The following is a 20319-nucleotide window of genomic DNA, read 5'->3' on the forward strand; positions in this document are numbered from 1 at the left end:
GTGTAATTGGTGATGAAATGACATCTGATGTGTTTACTCAGCTGTTAGCCAGGATAGTAAAACACCAGTGGTCTGTTCTTGCAGGGACTCAGCTCCCAGGACTCACATATATAGAAGCCAGTTTCAGAAAGTCAGTTTATTTCTAAGACTTTGTCATAAAACTTTTAGCGGGTACCAATAGTTACCTGCCATACTCGCACCAAGTTGTCTGTATAGCCAGCAAACAGAGTCTGTAAATGAATGACAACAGGTCACACCCAGCAATGAACTCTATAGTTCAAAGAACTTAAGACCCCTTTCGTCAGCTTGCCATATATTCAGACATTTTTTAGCTTCCAGGTTTAAAAACTCCGTATCATGATCTTTCCCTAGACAGAAATAGGTTATCTAATATTCTCTGTATATAACCAGTCCATCAAAATTAACCTGGTTTGACTTCATTTTATGCGGACAGTCTTATCCCTAAAATATTAAGAGCAAGGGAGATAAGTTGGGGAACTGAGCTGAAGGGTCAAATATACTTACCTGGCCATCAGCAGACCATGCCAAAGAGGTACACTGGGGTGGTTCTGCCTTGCTGCTGGTGCTGATAACTTCTTGCTTCAATTCATCTACAATGATCTTGCCCTCCAAGTCCTGAGGAACAGACCAAAACCCGTAAAAGATACCATTACTCTTAGAATCCTTTCAATAGAGCTGGCAGGCTGGTTACATGTGAAAAAATCCTCAGGTCCTGATAGCTTAGGTCTATAATCTGAAATACCTGGGAGACTGAGGCAGGATTGCCAACTTTAACTGACTGCACAACTTAGTTCAAGTGTGTACAACTCATCCCCCAACAACAAAAAATGTGCTTCACCAACTAAAAAGGGCACTCTTTACCTTGGAAAGGCTACAAATGCTTAAGGTACAAAACCAAAAGGTTCAAAACAGCAACAATTTTGCTATTCATAGACACAGGAATTACTCAGTTGGTAGTGCACACCTCTAATTCCACACTCAGGATATAGAGGCAGGCCAAGTGGATGCTAGCAGCATAGGGAAGGACTCTTTGTTGCTAGGGACTCAATTTGGATCTCTTGTATACTAAGTGAGTGTTCTACTACAATGTTGTACACACTGTGGTCTTCATGATACACGGCAGCTACTTAACTCCTAATAGGTATCTGGTGGCTAGATGCCACCTGCACTGGCTCTCACAAGAGAATTACCTTGGACCACATAGCAATTAGAACATTCCATAAACTGCTATATACATGGGCATTACTTTTCATTAGGCAGATGTCACACAGTGCTGCAAACTGTTTCCGGGAAAAAAATGAACTCCCCTTGGTGCTGACAGCAACTAAATGATGGAATCTGCTGAGAAAGCTTGATTTCTGCCAGTCAAGTCAATGTGCTATGTATGGAACAGATCACACTTACCCAGATCTTGATACTGGGGCCAGTGGCAGCACAGAGCCAGTAGCGGTTGGGGCTGAAGCACAAGGCATTGATGATGTCCCCACCATCTAAAGTGTAAAGGTGCTTGCCTTCATTGAGATCCCACAGCATAGCCTGGCCATCCTGGGCAGATAGAAAAGAGGAGGTAGGTCAGATTGTATAGTGTTCCTGTCTCTAAGTCCTTTCCTCTAATGCGTAATACCTTACTACCTGTATCAAAACCCCAACCTTAAAAATAAATATCTTTGGTATACTTTTCTACATATTTTAAAATGATGCTTATAACCAGATAAAAAGCTTTCTCTGTAAAGATGACAAACCCAAATACCTTGCCTCCAGAAGCACAGAGGGATCCATCCGGAGAGACAGTCACTGTGTTCAGGTAGCCAGTGTGGCCAATGTGGTTGGTCTTTAGCTTGCAGTTAGCCAGATTCCACACCTGGAAAAAACAGGAGTCTGAGGGTGACCAGGATAAAGGTATACACTAAACAGGAAAGGTATGAACACCCCTTTTAAGGGACCACTGAACAGGCATGTTATGTAAGCCTCTATAGTTCCAGTACCTGGGTATTGAGATGAACCATAAAAAGCCAAAGTCAAACTAATGTTCATAAATATTCCAAATCAGAATGCATCACTATTTGAGAGGAATGGGAATACATTTGGGATTTTTGGCAGAGCTATGCCCTTGCTTGAAGCTTACCTTGACCAACTTGTCCCATCCGCAGGAGACGATGATAGGGTTGCTGCTGTTCGGGGAAAAGCGGACACAAGACACCCATTCTGAATGACTCTCATCCTACAGAGGATACAGGGGAAGGTTAAGGGGAGGCCATCTTTCCCAGATTACAGATCTCTACCACACTTCCCTAGATGGGACAACAGCAGTCTTGCACTCACTTCTCAGAAGTGAAATCTTTAGGCCAACAGAGCAGTTGGCAAAGCCACCTGAGGTCAAGCCTGCTGACATTTGAGTCCTAAGATGATCCCCAGAGCTCACCCACTACTCATAGAGCACAGGACCAGGCACAGCTCAGAAACAGCCTCTGGATTTCAGCAAAGCAACTCAGATGGCATGTTGTGGTCATCACTGTTGGGCCTGGCTTGTAGCCCCTTAAATATACATCTCTAGGAGGTAGGTGAGAGACTTAAGATCATTTAACCCTTAGGGCAGTTTTAGTAGATATCTGGGTATCTGCGTATGTGCCAAGACCCTGCCCAATTTATGCCCTGGTTTGGGTTTCCATGGCCCAACCTAATATGGAATGAAAGGGGGGAAGTACCACCTCTAGCTGGCCTTTTAACCCCAGCAGTTTAAAAGCACACCCATCTCAGCCAGGTCTACACAGAAACCCCTTCTCAAACAAACAAAAAATTCTGGGGCTGGTGAAATGGCTCAGCGGTTAAGAGTGCTGCTCTTCCAGAGGTCCTGAGTTCAAGTCCCAGCAACTACATGGTGGCTCACAACCATTCGTTAACAAAATCTGATACCTTCTTCTGGAGTGTCTGAAGACAGCTACAGTATACTTAAATAAAATTCCAACTCCTCTAAGTCCCATGCTTGGCACACGCCAGCATGCATACAAATAGCTTAAAAAAAAAAAAACAAAAAACCACCCCAAACAGGACTAACAACACACAATGAAAAGCTAAATAGGCAGGCGGTGGTACACAGCTTCATCCCAACACCTAGGAGTCAGATCACTGCAGGCCATCAGGACCACCTAGTGAGGAACCCACCTCAGAAACAACCAAGTCCCCAGGGGGCAGGAGGTAACCCTGATGCTGCCCCTACCACCCTTAGCCTTTACCTGGACGGTGTACTTGCAGACACCCAGAGTATTCCACAACTTTATGGTCTTGTCTCGGGACCCAGAGACAATCTGCCGGTTGTCAGAGGAGAAGGCCACGCTCAGCACATCCTTGGTGTGGCCGACAAATCGCCTTGTGGTGGTGCCCCTAAGAGAGGGAGAACCTGGTCACTTTCTAAACAAGTTTTATCCATCCAGCTAGAGCCTTTTCCTAGCTTCATCCTTGTCCCGTAGGCTCTATTACCCCACACAGTCCGCACGTGGCTTAGAACCTACTACTACCCCATGTCATGTCTGACATGTATCAGAGAACCCATTCAGAATTGCAGGACATGTCCTCATTCCCCTGTGGGGGATTGGTTGACAATGTCGTCTTGTCATCACTAGGATCCTCTATTACATCTCCCAAATGCCCACCTAAGACAACTTACAAGATGAGACACTTATTGGTACCCAGTTTGAAACACCCCCAAATGTTGCTTCACCCTCTAACAAAAGGACCAATTACCAAGGGGAGACCACACCCCGGGGAATCTACCTTAATTTTGCCCACTTTCCCCCAAGATTCCAAAGCAGCTACTTGCGTTGTGAGATCCCAGAGGCGCAGCGTTCCGTCCCAGGAGCCCGAGAGGGCAAACTGACCATCAGAGGATATAACAACGTCACTGACGAAGTGGGAGTGACCTCGCAGAGCACGTTGTGGTATGCCATAGTTGGTCTCATCTCTGGTCAGCTTCCACATGATGATGGTCTTGTCTAAAAGGGTTGGTAAAGGTTGGTATAAGCCTACTTACTGTGCACCATTTACAGTCTTAAAGTCACTGGGGCCAGTAAACGGGACAGAGAAACTTCAAGTTATAAATAGAAGAGGCTTACTACTCTACAATATAAAGAGTTGTAGTTCTCAGCTGTAATGTGAGACTACGGGCACCACACTTCCTGGGATTAAGACTTAAGTTCCACATCCAATACGTATTTTATTTACCATGGCTCCTTACACACGTATGTGTGCTACCTGTGTCTATGGTGTTCAGAAGTGTGTGTCAGGTCCCCTGGAACTAGTTTCAGATCACTGCAAGCTACCATGCAGGGTCTGGGAAACTAACCCTAACCTTATCCATCGTCTGGGCCCAAGACTAACAGCAGAAGCACCACTTGGGTGTATGTAGGCTGAGCAGAGACAGCCTTTCCCGCCTGAGAGTTAACTGAAATAAATGCAGCATCAGACACATTCCTAGCCACGAACCAAGTTACACAGAAACGGACAATAAGCCTGATAAGCGTGATATTAGGTAGGAGAGAAAAATGAGCATAATTTTGGGTGGGTAAGGAGGATCTGGGAGAGGGAAATACACATGAAGATACATCATTAAAGAAAAAAAAAATCATTAGTTACAAGAAAACCTAGGGCGGGACAATCAAGTCCGGAAATGTGGGGAACAAGGCACCTACAAAGTTTACCCACTGTCTAAAGTTTAGGGCCAGGCGACAGCAGCTCAGAAACAGCCTCTGGATTTCAGCAAAGCAACTCAGATGGCATGTTGGGGTCATCATTGCTCCGCCTGTCTTGTAGCCCCGTAAAACTACTTAAACACATCCCCAGGAAGCAAGCGTGAGATTTAAAATCGCCAACTTTGGGAGGTGGGGTGTGAGTGCAGTTGCGCGACGTGTCTCGGTTTACGTTCATGTGTAAAGGGTCGCCCCGGTTGGGGCCCAAGTTGGGGTATGCACGCCCCAACTAACAACTGGGTTGGGGAATGAACCGAGCCAACACGCGCGCCACTTGCTTAACCACGAGACTCTCATGCAGTCCCCAGGACACCGGGTGATTTACCCGGCATGCAGCCCGTACCTCGAGACGCAGACAGGATCATGTCCGGGAATTGCGGTGTGGTGGCGATCTGTGTTACCCATCCATTATGGCCCTTAAGGGTCCCACGAAGGGTCATCTGCTCGGTCATGGCTGCAGTTGATGCGAGGGTCGCCGCAGCGACAAGGATGGCACCGGATAGCTCTGAGAGCCAAGCACCACAGCGGCTGCCACCACGACCCTGTGGAGAAAAAGAAAGAGCGGCCTCCGCCGGAACCGGAAATAGTCGGAGAGCAAGGCGGGGATTCCCATGATTCACTGCTGCTCAAAGATGGCTGCACTAAGAAGTGGGAGGAACTGGGAGAGTAGGTCTCAAGTATCGTCGTTTCTTCTGCCACGCAACCTAGTTGGGCAGCGCTGTACAAATGCATTCTGAAGCCAGATGCGCCAGGTTTTTAGGAAGGCTTCTCGGGAGATTAGAGCATGCCGTGGAAGCAGAAGTGGGGCTGAGGGCACACAAGCAAACTACAGTGGCCTCTCCGCCCTTACGTGGCAGAGACGCGGCTCCGCCCTTTCCGCTTCTGTTCAGTTCCTCGGTTGGAGACCCCGGCTCCAACTTTGACTTACGGAAGTACAATTAAAGTTGCAATTAGAGGCGAGTGCCAGCAAATCTTGCCTGTTTGTTTGTTTTAAGGCAAAGTTTGATGTAGTGAAGGCTAGTCTTAAACTGGCTGTGTTGCGAAGGATGGTTTTGAACTACCGACCTGCTTCTGTCTCCCAAGTACTGGGATTATAAACCGAGCCGCCGCCTGGCGAGGCTATAAAGGAGGAAGTGCTGGCAGGTTCAGATTTCTGGGGATTCTGTTCGAAGCCCTTTCTGTGCTTCTGATCATTCCTCAGAAAAGCCTGCTGGTCTGTCTTCTGTTGCCCTGAAAGAAGTGTTCCCGGACGGGGAAGCAGAGGAACACTGAAAACCTGTAAACCCGATGACCTCAACACGTGTTCAAATTTTCTAGTGTTTCCAAATGTCACAGATCTGGCCATAAAAAGTTTTAACTGTATGTTTTAAAGTATTTGTATGTGAGTGCGCTTGTGATTGCCACAGTGCACTGGCTGACGTCAGGAATTTTCTCTCCTGCCATGCATGTTTGGCTACAGCCGACTTGTTCATCTTCACTTTTTTTTTTAAAGGTACACACACAGGTCAGGAAGGTAAGCAACCACTAATGTCTATGTGAACTAAAGGATACATTTAATTATTTATTTTAGTGCTATGGGGTGAGCTCCCACATGCTAGGAAGAGTGCCCTAAATCCACCCAACTCCCAGCCTTGTTTAGTTTTTGTTCGGTTTTTTGTTTGTTTGTTTTTTGTTTTTCGAGACAGGGTTTCTCTGTGTAGCCCTGGCTGTCCTGGCACTCACTTTGTAGACCAGGCTGGCCTCGAACTCAGAAATCCGCCTGCCTCTGCCTCCGGAGTGCTGGGATTAAAGGCATGCGCCACCACGCCCGGCTCCTTGTTTAGTTTTGATTCAGGATCTGCATAGCTCAAATTGGCCTTAAATTTATGATCCCCCTTCTTCAGCCTGCCAAGTAACTAGGATTATAACCCTAAAACACCAGGCCCTAGGTATAAGTGTTTGTTTTTCTTTCTTTTTCCTTTTTTCTTCTTTTGGAGACAGTGTTTCTCTTTGTATCCCTGGCTCTCTGTAGACCATGCTGGCTTGTTTTTTCTATTCGTAAATTGCATTGAATTTAATTCCTCCTCCTCCTCCTCTTCTTCTTATGTGTTTTGTTTTTCCAGACAATGTGTAGCCTTAGCTGTTCTGGAACTTGCTCTCTAGACCAGGATGGCCCTGAAGTCTGAGTTCACCTGCCTGTGTCTCCCAAGTGCTGAGACTAAAGGCATGCACCACCATCATCCAGCTGAGTTTAGTTTCTTATCTGTGATAAGAGATTGAAATTAGTACTTATAAAATATGGTAGTGCGGAGAATAAAGGAATATAGGAGACTAAGCATGGTGTCAGAGGTTTGGGATCCAAGCGTTCAGGAGGCAGAAGTAGGAGGATCACTGTGATGTCATGGCTGACCTAGTCTATTTAGTAAATTCCAGGCAAGCCAGTTTAGGTCACAGATAAGAACAGAAGGAAAAAAGAAGCTGGATGGCCATTTTGTTTTGTTTGTAGTTTATGTCTTATGGTGGGGTAAGACAGTGAGGTTAAGTTTGGAGGGAAGCCATAGGCAGATGTGAAAGCACAATGTCTTGTGGGTATGTGGGGAATAGTTCCATTGCAAAGGCTCTTGGCTGGTATCCGTAGGCCGAGCAGTGAGAGTTACCAGAGTTTGCTGGGATTAGGGGACCTTAGCCAGGTCCCCTGGAAGGCATTTGGAAAGGAAGGTATATGTTAGGTGAATGTAGTGTGAAGTTGCAGCCCCCTGTGGTTGCTCAGAGGTGTAAAAACCAGGGTCTCTCAATTAAGACCACTTGCTCTGCCGGCCTGTTGAAGACTCGCCTGCTGTAGTCTCGGTGGACTATGCAGGGTACTGTCCTGAATGTGTTCTTTCACAACCAGAGGGGTGCCTTCTTAGCACCCCAAGGTTTTATATCATCTGTCTCTTTGGTAAACCCAACTGGCTGTCTTTCATTTTTCCAAGCCTTAAGCCATTCTTGTGTTTCTCTGGTGGTCCTGGAAGTTACCTGTCCTTCCTTATCCTAAAGCTCGTTTGCTGCTCTAAAATTAAGTGGGTCATGCTAGCACTTGGCTATCTCTGTACTACACTATGCTACATAGAGAGGTGAGCCACTACACCCACATACCAGCTTCCTTAGTGCAAACTGACTTTCCATTTGAAAAAAAGATGCCATTCTTTTTTCTTCCGGTCTTGGGGATCGAATCTAGGGTTTCTATCTTGCTAGATAAGCTTGCTGCCAGGGAGCTACATCCCAAGACGCCTTTCTTCCTTTCTTTTTTGCCCCCCCCCCCCCCCGTTTTCCTTACTTCCCTCTTTTGCTTTATTTCTTCCCTGAGACGGGGTTTCACCGTGCAGCTTCCTGGCTGACCTTTACCTTCCTAGTATTTAGATTATCGCCATGCTCCACCAAGCCCTGCTATCTGCTGTTTTTCGTAATCTCTGCCTAGGGTGTCCCAAGGAAACAGCACATTTCTGGGCTAGCACCAGACACCAGAAGTCCGAGTTTAAAATGAACCCTTCCCAGACCTCCTGGGATGCCTGAGATGGGCATGCTGCAGATCCTTCTCCCAGGTGTAGGTTGATGGCGGGGTATGTGTGAGGGGGGGTGGGGTGGGGAGGGGCAGGCAGCCTGGCCCACATAGACCCTGTTTTCCACAGAGTCCCTGCTTATGACTTACGTTAGTTATTCTGCCTTTATCCCGCTCAGGAGCCGCCCTCCTTCCTAGGACTGCAAGACAGGGGCTGAGGCTTGAGACTGGAGCTGCCTTCATCTTTACAGAATCTTCCAGCTCCCATCCCTTGCTTTCAGATGTGATTCTAGCAGCCTCTCATTCCAGGGGGCCCTACAGAGAGAGTTTGGGGGTTGTTTTGGAACCCATATTGGCCAAGATGGTGATGCCAACTATGGACCACGGAGAAAAGGGGTGTGAGGAAAATTAGTCTTCCTTCAGTTCCTTCACAGAAACTAAAGATGGTATGGGCAGGCCATTATGGCCGCTGGAGGACAACAGAGCCTAGTGGGTCGATTGTTTTGTAATGTCGCTGACTTCCTGAGGTGAAGCTTGTCTCAAAAAGAAACCTGTCTCAAAAAAAAAAAAAAAATCAAAACAAAAGGCCCACAAAAAAACAAAAACAAACAAACAAACCAAGATAATGGCCCAAACCTTCCTCCTGGCTCTGCAGATTCCTGGAGACTGGGTTCATTTGGTCCCTATGTGGTCACACCCATCATTTTCTTCCATACAGGCTTTTACAGATCATTTTTCTGCCTACCATCCTCATAGACAAACCTAAATTTCCTTGGCTCTCACCTGAGGTTGCCGGAAGTGCTTGGTGACCTTCAGGTCAAGGTCAGGTTCCTTAGGCCCTCTAATGGCCATGCGTGAAGTCACGAGTCCCAAGCCCAATGCACACTTACTGGACTCTTTTTTTTGGTTTTTCGAGGCAGGGTTTCTCTGTGTAGCCTTGGCTGTCCTGGAACTCACTCTGTAGACCAGGCTGGCCTCGAACTCAGAAATCCGCCTGCCTCTGCCTCCCGAGTGCTGGGATTAAAGGCGTGCGCCACCACGCCCGGCTCTTACTGGACTCTTAAGGGCTTCCTTCATCAATGTCCTGGGGATGGGCATGCTCTGTTTCTGCCCACATTTTGTATTCTCAGTACCATGCTGAGGGCTTGTCCTGTAGAGGATTCTAATCTTCATGGTCACCCTCACAGACTTAACTACTAAATGGAAAAAAAAAAAAAAAGCATTCCCAGATAGAGTGGTCAGCATGGTGCAGAGTTTTGGCTTTGAGAACTTTGAGACAGAGAAGCCCTAGATAGGCAAGGATCACTAGTGAGGAAAGTGTTTGTGGCTAAAGAGTCAGAATTTTGTCCTGAAGCCTCAGCTGATTCTAGAGAGAGGCTTGGAATCTTTTGATTCTTCATAAAATCTAAACAATGAAACTATGAAACTCTTGGCCTATAGTAGCTAACCCTCTTCTCTTTTTTTCTTCCTCCTCCTCCCTCTTCCTCCTCTTCTTCCCTCCTCCTCCTCCTCCTCCTTCCTCTTTCTCCTCCTCCTCCTTCTCCTCCTCCTCCCCCCCCCTTCTTGCCTCTCCCTCCTGAGTGCTGGGATTAAAGTCATGGCCACCACTGCCCAGCAGCAGGTGCCTTTCATTACTTATGTTTTCTAGACCTTGATTTTGTATCTGCTTTGCCTGTCACGGCCCTTATTTTCTCAGCTGGACATGATATAACAGCTCTAACGTTTAAAAAAATATTGAGGGGATCCTACTGCCTCCATTCTGAGATCTGGAGAAGAGGGTGTCATATCCATTAATCCACAGATGCTGTGGGCACCATTAGTAAGGCTCTGGCTAGACCTTCCACTGAGAGCATTTGAATGCCAATGCCATGCTCTCGCTATAGGGTCTCAGTCTATACTAAGTCTACAGGGCTTGAATTTACACTAGTGGTTCTCAATTGGATATTTAAACAATAAAAAAAATGTGTATGGAGATTTTGCTGGCATTTGTGTCTGTGTACCATATGTGCAGTGCCCAAATAGACCAGAAGAGGGCATGGGATCCCAGGAACTGATGTTATAAGGGGCGAGCCTGGGTGCTGAGAATAGGAGCTGGGTTTTTGGGAAGAGTTGCTGCCAGTCCTTCAGCTCTATGGTGATGTTGTTTGGATATCTCCACAGGTGACACTTTGTACTGTCTGGAGACATTTGATGCTGTCACAACTGGTGGAGGGGACCAGTGTTATTGCTGTTAACTGGAATCTGACAACACAAAGAACAGCCTCTCAACCCCAAAGAATTATCTTGTTCAAAGCATCACTTCTGAGCTTTAGAAACTTTAATCTAGTCAAAGCATGGACCAGGTCTTCATGTCTGTGGGGTCTGGCCTCAGTGACATAAGATGGCAGGCTAACAAGTGGCTGAGAAGTCAGAAGGAAACAATACAGAGTCAGTGGGCTCTGTGACACTGCAGGGTAGTTCTAGCTGTAGCGTCTTTAAATATTGCAGAAGCCTTAGAGCTAAGTCAATGCTGCAAATAGAGTTGAGAATTTTAGATGTTAGGAAATCTGTGTGAAGGTGGGGCCCATGGTACAGCCACAGGGGAGAAGAGCAAGCTTAAACAGTTTGCCAGGTGACTCTGCAGCCAACAGCTGAACCCAGAAAGGAAGACATTCAGTAAGATAAGTACCTGACACACATGGTTGTCACCATCCCCCACTCCTGACTGACACATATGATTGTCACCGTCCCCCACCCCCGAGTTTTAGTCATAAGCATTGCTATTATGTGTAGCAAGATCCGATTCTGTTTCGTTCAGTGTTATTAAAAGTTTTTCAAATTGAGCTCATGTCGCTCAGTTGGTAGAGTGGCCTAACATGGATAAAGCCCCGGCTTCAATAACTAGCACCCATAAAACTGGGTGTGGGTGGCATATCCTTATGCTCTCAAAGCTTGGGAAGTGGAGGCAGGAAGATCAAACACTTAATTGTTTTCAATATAGTGAGTTCAAGGCCAGCCTGAGCTGCATGAGATCTTGTCTCAAAACAAAACAAAACAAAACAAACAAACTAAACAAAACACCACCACCACCACGACAACAATAACACACCCTAATATTAAGTATCCCTGGGAGTGCTTGGTGCTCTTCTAGAGGGCCTAGGTTGCATTTCTTGCATCCATGTTAAATGATCACAGCCACCTGTATCTTTAGCTCCAGGAGTTATGATGGCCTCTTTTGCCCTCAGAGACACTGCCACATGCATGACACACACATGCGCATTTGCGAGTGCACACAAGCTCACACACAAATGTACAGACACATGTGCATTCACACACATACATGTATGCATGCACACACAGGTGCACACTTGAACACAGACACCCACATGTGTCCAAGCACACATGCACCCACACACACACACAAATAAAAAGAAAAAGGAAGTCACACCAGAAATAGGGTCATTTTGTGGCTAATGCACTAATAGACTTATCTCTTCACTAGTGGTCTCTGTCTCAGCCTCTGAGATTTTTGCCCTATTATGGGAGAAATATTTGCTCTCTGTGATGGTTTGTATATGGTTGGCCTAGGGAGTGGCACTGTTGGGAGGTGTGGCATTCTGTTAGCAGCCTTCAGATGAAGATGTAGAACTCTCAGCTCCTCCTGTACCATGCCTGCCTGGATGCTGCCATGCTCCTGCCTTTGTAATAATGGACTGAACCTCTGAACCTGTAAGCCAGCCCCAATTAAATATTGTTTTTAGGGCTGGAGAGATGGCTCAGTAGGTAAGAGCACTGACTGCTCTACCTAAGGTCCTGAGTTCAAATCCCAGCAACCACATGGTGGCTCACAACCATCCGTAATGAGATCTGACGCCCTCTTCTGGTACTGACACCCTCTTCTGGTACATCTGAAGACAGCTACAGTGTACTTATGTATAATAATAAGTAAATCTTAAAAAAAAAAAAAAAAAAGAGGAGCCGGGCGTGGTGGCGCACGCCTTTAATCCCAGCACTCGGGAGGCAGACGCAGGCGGATTTCTGAGTTCGAGGCCAGCCTGGTCACTACAAAGTGAGTTCCAGGACAGCCAGGGCTACACAGAGAAACCCTGTCTCGAAAAACCAAAAAAAAAAAAAAAAAAGAGAGAGAGAGAGAGAAAAGTGTTAGGAGGGTTTAAAAAAAAATGTTGTTTTTATATGAGTAGCCTTGGCCATGGTGTCTATTCACAGCAGTAAAATCCTAACTAATACACCCTCTTTTGATCTCCTCGGACATTTGTCTATGTGCACACTACCCACCCCAAATTAAAAATAAAACCCTGTCTCAAAACAAACAAAAACCAAAACAGCAGCAGCAACAACAACAAAAAAATATGGGCTGAACAGGTAAGGGAAGTTAATGCTTTTCCAGAAGAGGGGGGATCAGTTCCCAGGTCCCATGTCAGGCAGCCCATGACCATCTGTAACTCCAGTTCCTCGGGCTCTGACACCCTCAGGCACCCCGACTCATAGGCAGATACCCACACACAGGCATGGGCACACTTCAATAGTTTAAAAAAAATCTTTAAAAGATGAATAAAATGTGATCTGTCTCTTTAAGGACTACCAAGAGAAAGTTATGTGGTGACCCTTCCTCCAGCTTTATTCAGTGTTGTGGGGTTCTCTCCTTCCTTGACTTGTGCTTTAGTAAGAAGTACATTGTACCAAGATATATTAGCCCAATATAATACACACACACACACACACAGCATAAATAAAACTCCTGGTAAATTTTAGTGTTCCCACCCTTAAGTTTTTAAAGAACTAAGCTTTTCTCTTCTAGCTTATTCAGTAAAATGTTGTTTAAGACACAATACAAGGTGGTTCTGATGGTGTGGGTCTGTCATTCCAGTTGCTTGGGAAACTGAAGTGGGAAGACTGCAAGTTTGAGGTCTGCCTGGACTATGCTGTGAGTTCAAGGACAGCCTCTGTCATTTATCAGGACCCTGACTGAACACACAAAAGCAGGGCTGAAACATAGCTGTTTTCCTTTTAAACATTTTTTTGAAAAACTGAATCTTTTCTCTTTGCGCATGAGTGCTTTGCCTACATGTGTGTCTGTGCACCTCATGTGTACCTGGTGTTCTCAGAGACCAGAAGAGGGTATAGAGCCCCTTGATATTAGAGTGATGTTAGCCACATGTTAGCCACATGTAGGTGCTGGGAATTGAACCCTGGTCCCATGGAAGGACCATCCCCAGTTCACTGAGAATATCTGCATATATTCATGTGCTTCCGCAAATGAAAATCCCTCCATTGATCTAAATTATTTCTCTGCTTTTCCAAGAAGTCCCCTGAACTCAGAAAGTGCCCTGAGCCTTCCACTCTTCAGTCTTCTGGGAAGTCACCTCTACCGGCATTACACACTCCTAGAGAAGAAAACATTTTAAAAAGAAAGAAAAATTAAAAGCAAAAAAAAATTAGTAAAAAAGCAAAACAAATTAAAAAAATAATAATGGCAAGGAACATAGCTCCGTGGTAGAACTTTTGAGCAGCACACACAAAGCCTTGTATTTACTCCCCCCCCCCTTCCAGTACTAGTAAATAGGAATAAATTTGACTTTCACCTGGAATTCTGTTCAAAAGAACTCAGCATCTGAAAAGTACTGAAGGAGCTCAGGAGAGAGACGGAGGTTGGAGCTGGATCTGGGGTTGAGCAACCCCAGGACTTCACCCACACTGAGTGGGCTTACTACCACCCGTGACTTCAACTCCGGGGGCGTCTGATGCCTCTGATTTCTAAGACTCCTGCAGTCATGCAATACACACCCCACCCCAAAGACCCACGAGCAAACACGTAGTTAAAAATTATGTTTTTGAGATAGGCTCTTGTTAGATAGCACTGACCTTCGCCAATAAACTTCGCCAATGAAGCTGTAGCTGAACTGACAGAGACCTGTCTGCTTCTAGCTCCCGAGTGGTGGGATTAGAGACATTGTCACCATTCTCAGCATTAGAAGTCTGGGACGAGCTTCATTTGAGGGTGTGATATCCAGCACCATGAGTTGGGCATAGTGGCACGCGCCCTGCAATTTCAGTCCTTAGGAGGGAGGAACAGGGGGATAGGAATCTATGTGGAAGGAGGCAAGCATGGGTGTCGTCCCTGGCTCAGGGACCCCAGAACCGGCTCTTCCGCGGTGCCCAGCAGTGTCTGTGGTGCCTGAGAGTCAGAGCCCAACTCTAGCAGGTCCGCGGGGACCCCAGACTGCGCCTTTTCCTGCCCCCGGAACTCACAGACCAACACCGGCCCGGGTCCGAGGGGCAGTCAAACTCCCCGCGACCGCCTTGATACCAACAATGGGAGTTCTGTGTGCCCTGCTGAAGTCTACACCAAGCATGCTCTGGAGAGTGCAATCTGGAAAACCTCACTAGATCTTGCTGTTTTTCTTTAAGATGAGGAAAGAGGTGCCATCTCCTCATGGCTAAAGAGAGGTTCCCCATGGGGGCAAGAGGGGTCACTCTGAAGAGGCGTTTGAGTAAAGGGCAGATACCAGGCCAGGGCTAGCATGGACTTCCCAGGAAATTACTGTGGCACCATGTCCTTACAAATTAGAGTTAAAATTTAATAAATTAATTATTTTTAAATTATTAAAAATTAATAATAATTACAGGCTGGCTCCAGGTCTGTGCACTTTCTGACCCTTCTGTTCTTCAGGGAGACAGCCCAGCAGAAAGCGTGCTGTTCCATGATTCTGCATTCTGCGGAAGGTGGGTTTACCTCTAGGTCATGGTGGCTGCTCTCTAACTCCAAGTTGGCTAGGTTTGCTATTACCACCGTTGCTAAGTGCCACTTGCGCCCATGGGGAGTCACCAGCATGGGTAAATGGGGAAAGGTATTCCAATTAACCAGGCTGGCCTCGAACTCAGAAATCCTCCTCCTTCTGCTTCCCAAGTGCTAGGAATTAAAGGCGTGCGCCACCACGCCCGGCAGTATTCCAATTTCAAAGCATCAACACCCTGCAGGTCTTGCTGACTGTTGGAAGGAGGTGTGTAATGGTAAGGGGTGACGATGCCTGGCAATAGGGACGTGGGGACCTGACTTCAGGACAGACTGTGGGCTGCACTCTCCGCCTCTGCAGGCGTCATTCCTGTGTTATAACCTGTGTTATAAGAACTATAGTTCTCCTTCTCCCATCTCCTTAACTTACTTATAGCGGCTTATAGCTAAATTGCCTTGAATCTCGGAAGACTGCTTTCCTGTGTGAGTGTGTGGTGTTTACCCTGGATTCCTATCGCTCTCACTCTCGGACTCTGGTGCTCAGTGCTGCCACCCCGCGTCCGCTTAGGTTCCAGTTTACTCCTCTGTAAATGAAGCCCAAAAGATCTCTCCTTGAATTTGGAGCTTGATGGGCAACCAACGAGTCCCAGGAATTCTCTCTGTCTCTCCTCCCCTCAGCATGCGGGTTACAGACATGTGAAGTCTTGGTCTCGATTCGATCTCGGTCCACGCAATAACTTCATTTGATAGAGAGAGAGACATATCTATGGTGGAGTCACTGAAGTAGGTGGAGGACCTCTGTGTGGGAACACAGAGAGGAACTGAGACAAACATGGTCTCGAGGTTCCTCAGAGTCTGATAGATAAGTCTAGAAGGTAGATATGAGCAGGTGCTAGGGGTTAGGGATTTTGTGAGCAGAAATCCTGAACAGTGAGGAAGAAAGGATTGTGTAGACTAATGTATTATAAAGTGTCCCCAGACACTAAAGACCGTCACCTAGGAACTGTTAGAGATTCGAGCTCTTGGGCCCTATAACCAGCCAGGCTACTGTAAGGCTCGGAACAGCTCTCACACTGCATATCGGATCCCCTAAAATGTATCATCTATTCTTTAGACTTGCATCATTTCTCCTAGCAGCACCTCTTGAAGATGCAAGTCTGGCTTCTTGACCTGGTGTCAGAGACCCAGACAGGGACCTGGCTGCCTCTTTTCTATCTTCCTCCAAATCTGGGCTGTGTCTGGTTTCATCCCTCCGTGTATGGGGGCATCTGCTCTGATTATCTCCATGCTGGGCTATGAGGCCTGTGTGCACACACCCGTTCTCATCCTTGTCACACAAGTCTGGTAGTACCTATGTACTCTCGGGAACGCTCACGCTAGGCAGAGGCACAAGAGAGACTGAACATCTGGACATGGACATGTGTGAACTAAGCATTTATAACTTGGAAAAGAACTCGAACCTCTAGGGGACATTTGGTTGAAGCAAGACAAGAAAGTGCAGCTGTCTGGGCAGGACTTGAACCTTGATCGGGGACAGAGCTTGTGTGTTTCTGCCTCCCATAAAGGCTATCACAGATCCCTGGGACACTTTCTCTACTACTTCTAAGTGCTTGGAATTACTGGTCTTGCCTCTGTGTAAGTTATTTAATGTGCTATCTCAGAGGCATATATATTACTTATCACATCTTTATCATTTTTTTTGTGTGTGTGTGTTGCTGGGAGTCAAACTTAGGCAACAATTTTTATTTGTTTATTTTATTTTATTTTGGTTTTTCAAGACAAGGTTTCTCTGTATAGCCCTGGAACTTACTCGGTAGACCAGACTGGCCTCGAACTCAGAAATCCACTTGCCTCTGCCTCCCAAGTGCTGGGATTAAAGGCGTGCGCCATCACTGCCCGGATTTTTTTTTTTTTTTTAATTAAATAACTTGTGAGCAAGTTGGGCAACTTGGGGAACTTGGGGTTCCTTTGTCATTTTGGATGACCAGGTTGGCCTCGAACTCAGAAATCCACCTGCCTCTGCCTCCCAAACAAACAATTCGTAGGCGGCCTGTGAGAAAGCTCAGAGGGTAAAGCACTCATCAGGCAATAAACGGACACTCCAAGAAGCGTTCTGTTCTACAAGGCACAAAAAGGCACAGCAAGCAAGCAAACATTCCAAAATCTCTGACTCTGGAGCTCAGTGCTGCCACCTTGTGTCCGCTTTGGTTCCGAGGTCTCATCAGTAAATTAAGCACAAAATCTCTCCCCCCCCACCTCTTTTTGTCTCTCTCCCTCTCTCCCTCCCCTCTCCCTCTCTCCCTCCCCCTCCCCCTCCCCGTCCCCTCATCAAAAGACAACGCGCAAAAGTGGGTTCTATTCCCTTTGCCGTTTGGGAGGTACTTGGGGATCAACCTCAAGTAGTCAGGCTAGGCTTGAGGCAAGCACATTATCCACTGAGCCCTGTCGCCAGCCTTCGTTTGATTTTTAGTTTAGTATTTTTTTATATGAGTAGGACATTATATTGATTTTTATTTCAAAATATATGGGAGGGGAGGCCCTTGGTCCTGGGGAGGTTTGATGCCCCAGCATAGGAGGATGCTGGAGCGGTGGGGTGGCGGGAGAGTGTAGTTGGGTGGGGGTGTACTCTCATACAGGCAAAGAGGAGGGGGAGGGCAGATGTGGCATGAGTGGTTGGTGGAGGGATAACCAGGAAGTGGGATATCATTTGAAATATAAACGAATGGAATGATTAATAAAAAAAAAAATGCTACTTGTGATCCCTTTTGCCCAAGAATCTTTTAGGCAATCTGGGATAGGAAAATATATTAAGTATATTTGTTGGCTTTTCTGTTGCTGTGACAAAAATGCCTTTAGCCAAAAGCAGCTTAAGGAAAAAAGGGTTTGCTATGGTTCCAGGGGCATAGAGTCTATATGTTGGCGGGAGACAGGGGCTGCAGGCAGAACTCTGTGTGTGTGTGTGTGTGTGTTGTAGGCCGGCTGGTCATGTGTTCATTTGCCAAGGGGGTGGGGATCAGGAGAGTGAGACTGAAAGCCGGAAGTGCAGTCAGGCCGTCAACTCTCAGAACCAGCAGCTCCCAATGACGCACTTCCTCCAGCAAGGATGATCTGCCTTGACGCACTTCCTCCAGCAAGGATGATCTGCCTTGACGCACTTCCTCCAGCAAGGATGATCTGCCTAAGGTTCCATTGCCTCCCCAGACAGCACCAACTGGGGAACAAGGGTTCAAATACAAGAGCCTATGGAAGACGTGTCTTAGTGAAACCACACAGTAGGCATATAAAATAGAGGTAAGGATAAAACATTTACTGATCACAGATCACGGCCAGTGAGATGGCTCAGCTGTAAGGTACCAAGTTTGATGAGCTGGGTTTGATGTCCAGGACCGTTTCAGCAGAAAGAAATAACTGGTTTCCTCAAGTTGTCTCCAGTGTCCACATATATGCTGGGACATGTGCACCCATGGATGGCTGTAATGACAGTTAGTTAATTAACCATCGATTTATCTTTTCTTTAGTTGTGGGGTCTCACTGTATCCCTGGCCTGCCTGGAACTCACTGAGTTCCATCTGCCTGTGCTTTCCCACTGCTGGGAGTAAAGGTGTGCGTCATGGCCCAGCAGAATGTGTGCAGACTTTAAAAAAAAAACGAGACCCAAACTTAGCCTTTTTTGTTTATTTGTTTTTGCATATTTTGCGGGTGGGGGTCAAGACAGTCTCTTTGTGTAGCCTTGGACATCCTTGAACTCAAGGAGATCCATCTGCTTCTGCCTCCCAAGGGCTGGAATTCAAGGTGTGCACCATCACTGCCCAACTAGGAGAGCTGTGAAATTCTGTTTATTTTTTAAAAATGAGATGTAGAAGTTTTTTTTTTTTTTTTTTTTTTTAGGTTTTTCGAGACAGGGTTTCTCTGTATAGCCCTGGCTGTCCTGGCACTCACTTTGTAGACCAGGCTGGCCTCGAACTCAGAAATCCGCCTGCCTCTGCCTCCCGAGTGCTGGGATTAAAGGCGTGCGCCACCACGCCCGGCGAGATGTAGAAGTTATGTAATACACCCAAGGCCATTCACTTAGGAAATCAGTGAAGATTTAGACCCAGGCCTATTTCAGTCTAGTCTCTGCTCTTAGACCCATGCTAGTTTTGTATTCTTTTTTTTTTTTTTTTTTTTTTTTGTTTTTTTTTGTTTTTTTCGAGTTAGGGTTTCTCTGTATAGTCCTGGCTGTCCTGGAACTCACTTTGTAGACCAGGCTGGCCTTGAACTCAGAAATCTGCCTGCCTCTGCCTCCAGAGTGGTGGGATTAAAGGCGTGTGCCACCACCGCCCGGCTAGTTTTGTATTCTTTAGTGAAAATATTGGAACCTAAATGTGTATGGCAAAAGGACAGGTTTTGCTAGATATTTTGATGACACTTGAGTGGTAATTTGTGTGTGTGTGTTTTAACTTTTTTGATTAACTTTATTGATTCTTTGTGAATTTTATACCATGCACCCCAATTCCATTCATCTCCTGTTCCCTCGTATCCATTCTCCACACTTGCAACCTCACCCATAAAAGAAAATAAAACACACACACACAAACACAGACAAAAGAAACCTAAGCACAGAAAACATCTCATCATAGAAGCTGTAGTGTGTCACAATGTTTCCCACAACATATTCCTCTGTCCACACATCTTTACTTACAAATGTTCACTGCAATGAGTATTGGTCTGGTTCAAGGTCTCTAGCTTCTGTGACATCATTAATATTGGATCCTCACCGAGGATCCAAACTCCTCCTGGTTATCCTGTTGTTGCCCTGTGTCATGGAGATCCTGCAACTTTGGATCAGCAAGATTGGCCCTTTTGCATGCTCCAACAGTTCATAGATGATGTAGTTTTTGGAGTGGGCCAACTCAGAGCTCTAGATCCGGGCCTTAGCTGCACCACAGGGCAAGTTCTCCAGCACTGCTCTGGCTAGACCACCCAGTGCTGCCTTAGGCAGGAGGCAAGGTCAGCTCTCATGCCCTCTGGGCCAGCTTACTCAAGACACGGGGTCCAACTCTCCCGAGTACTGAAGCTGGTGAGGGGCATGGCCAATTCATCTATTCTCCTGACTCTGGGGTCATCCTTTTTTTCTTTTTCTTGAAACAGGGTCTTATTATGTAGCTCTGACTGACCTGGAACTCAATTTGTAGATCAGGCTACTCAAAGATACCTTCCCTGCCTCTGCTTTCTGATTTCTGCAACCAAAGATAACCCCATTTTTAAATTAAAACTAAGAAAAAGTTACAGATTGGTTTGAATAGGTTTAATTCCCATAGACT

The 20319-nt window shown here is 46.4% G+C and overlaps 1 protein-coding gene and 3 non-coding genes across 4 annotated transcripts; all 4 read right to left on the reverse strand.

The window, feature by feature from the left end:
- Window positions 1-121: 121 nt before the first annotated feature.
- On the reverse strand, window positions 122-5354 carry Rack1 (receptor for activated C kinase 1). Its single transcript, XM_021175673.3, has 8 exons — window positions 5107-5354; window positions 3839-4010; window positions 3255-3402; window positions 2147-2242; window positions 1772-1882; window positions 1426-1566; window positions 526-636; window positions 122-230 (listed from the first exon to the last, which is right to left on the reverse strand). Exons 1-8 carry the CDS (start codon window positions 5213-5215, stop codon window positions 165-167), a joined length of 954 nt encoding a protein of 317 aa, XP_021031332.1. The 5' UTR covers window positions 5216-5354; the 3' UTR covers window positions 122-164.
- LOC115032640 (small nucleolar RNA SNORD95) lies at window positions 2473-2540 on the reverse strand. The gene has a single exon (XR_003838274.1). It is a non-coding gene; the product is annotated as a small nucleolar RNA SNORD95 (small nucleolar RNA).
- Window positions 3565-3645, reverse strand: LOC115032625 (small nucleolar RNA SNORD96 family). The gene has a single exon (XR_003838262.1). It is a non-coding gene; the product is annotated as a small nucleolar RNA SNORD96 family (small nucleolar RNA).
- LOC115032641 (small nucleolar RNA SNORD95) lies at window positions 4747-4814 on the reverse strand. The gene has a single exon (XR_003838275.1). It is a non-coding gene; the product is annotated as a small nucleolar RNA SNORD95 (small nucleolar RNA).
- Window positions 5355-20319: the final 14965 nt, after the last annotated feature.

This window comes from Mus caroli, unplaced genomic scaffold, assembly GCF_978045245.1.
Source record: "Mus caroli unplaced genomic scaffold, Mus_caroli_1 scaffold_13, whole genome shotgun sequence".
NCBI lineage: Eukaryota > Metazoa > Chordata > Mammalia > Rodentia > Muridae > Mus > Mus caroli.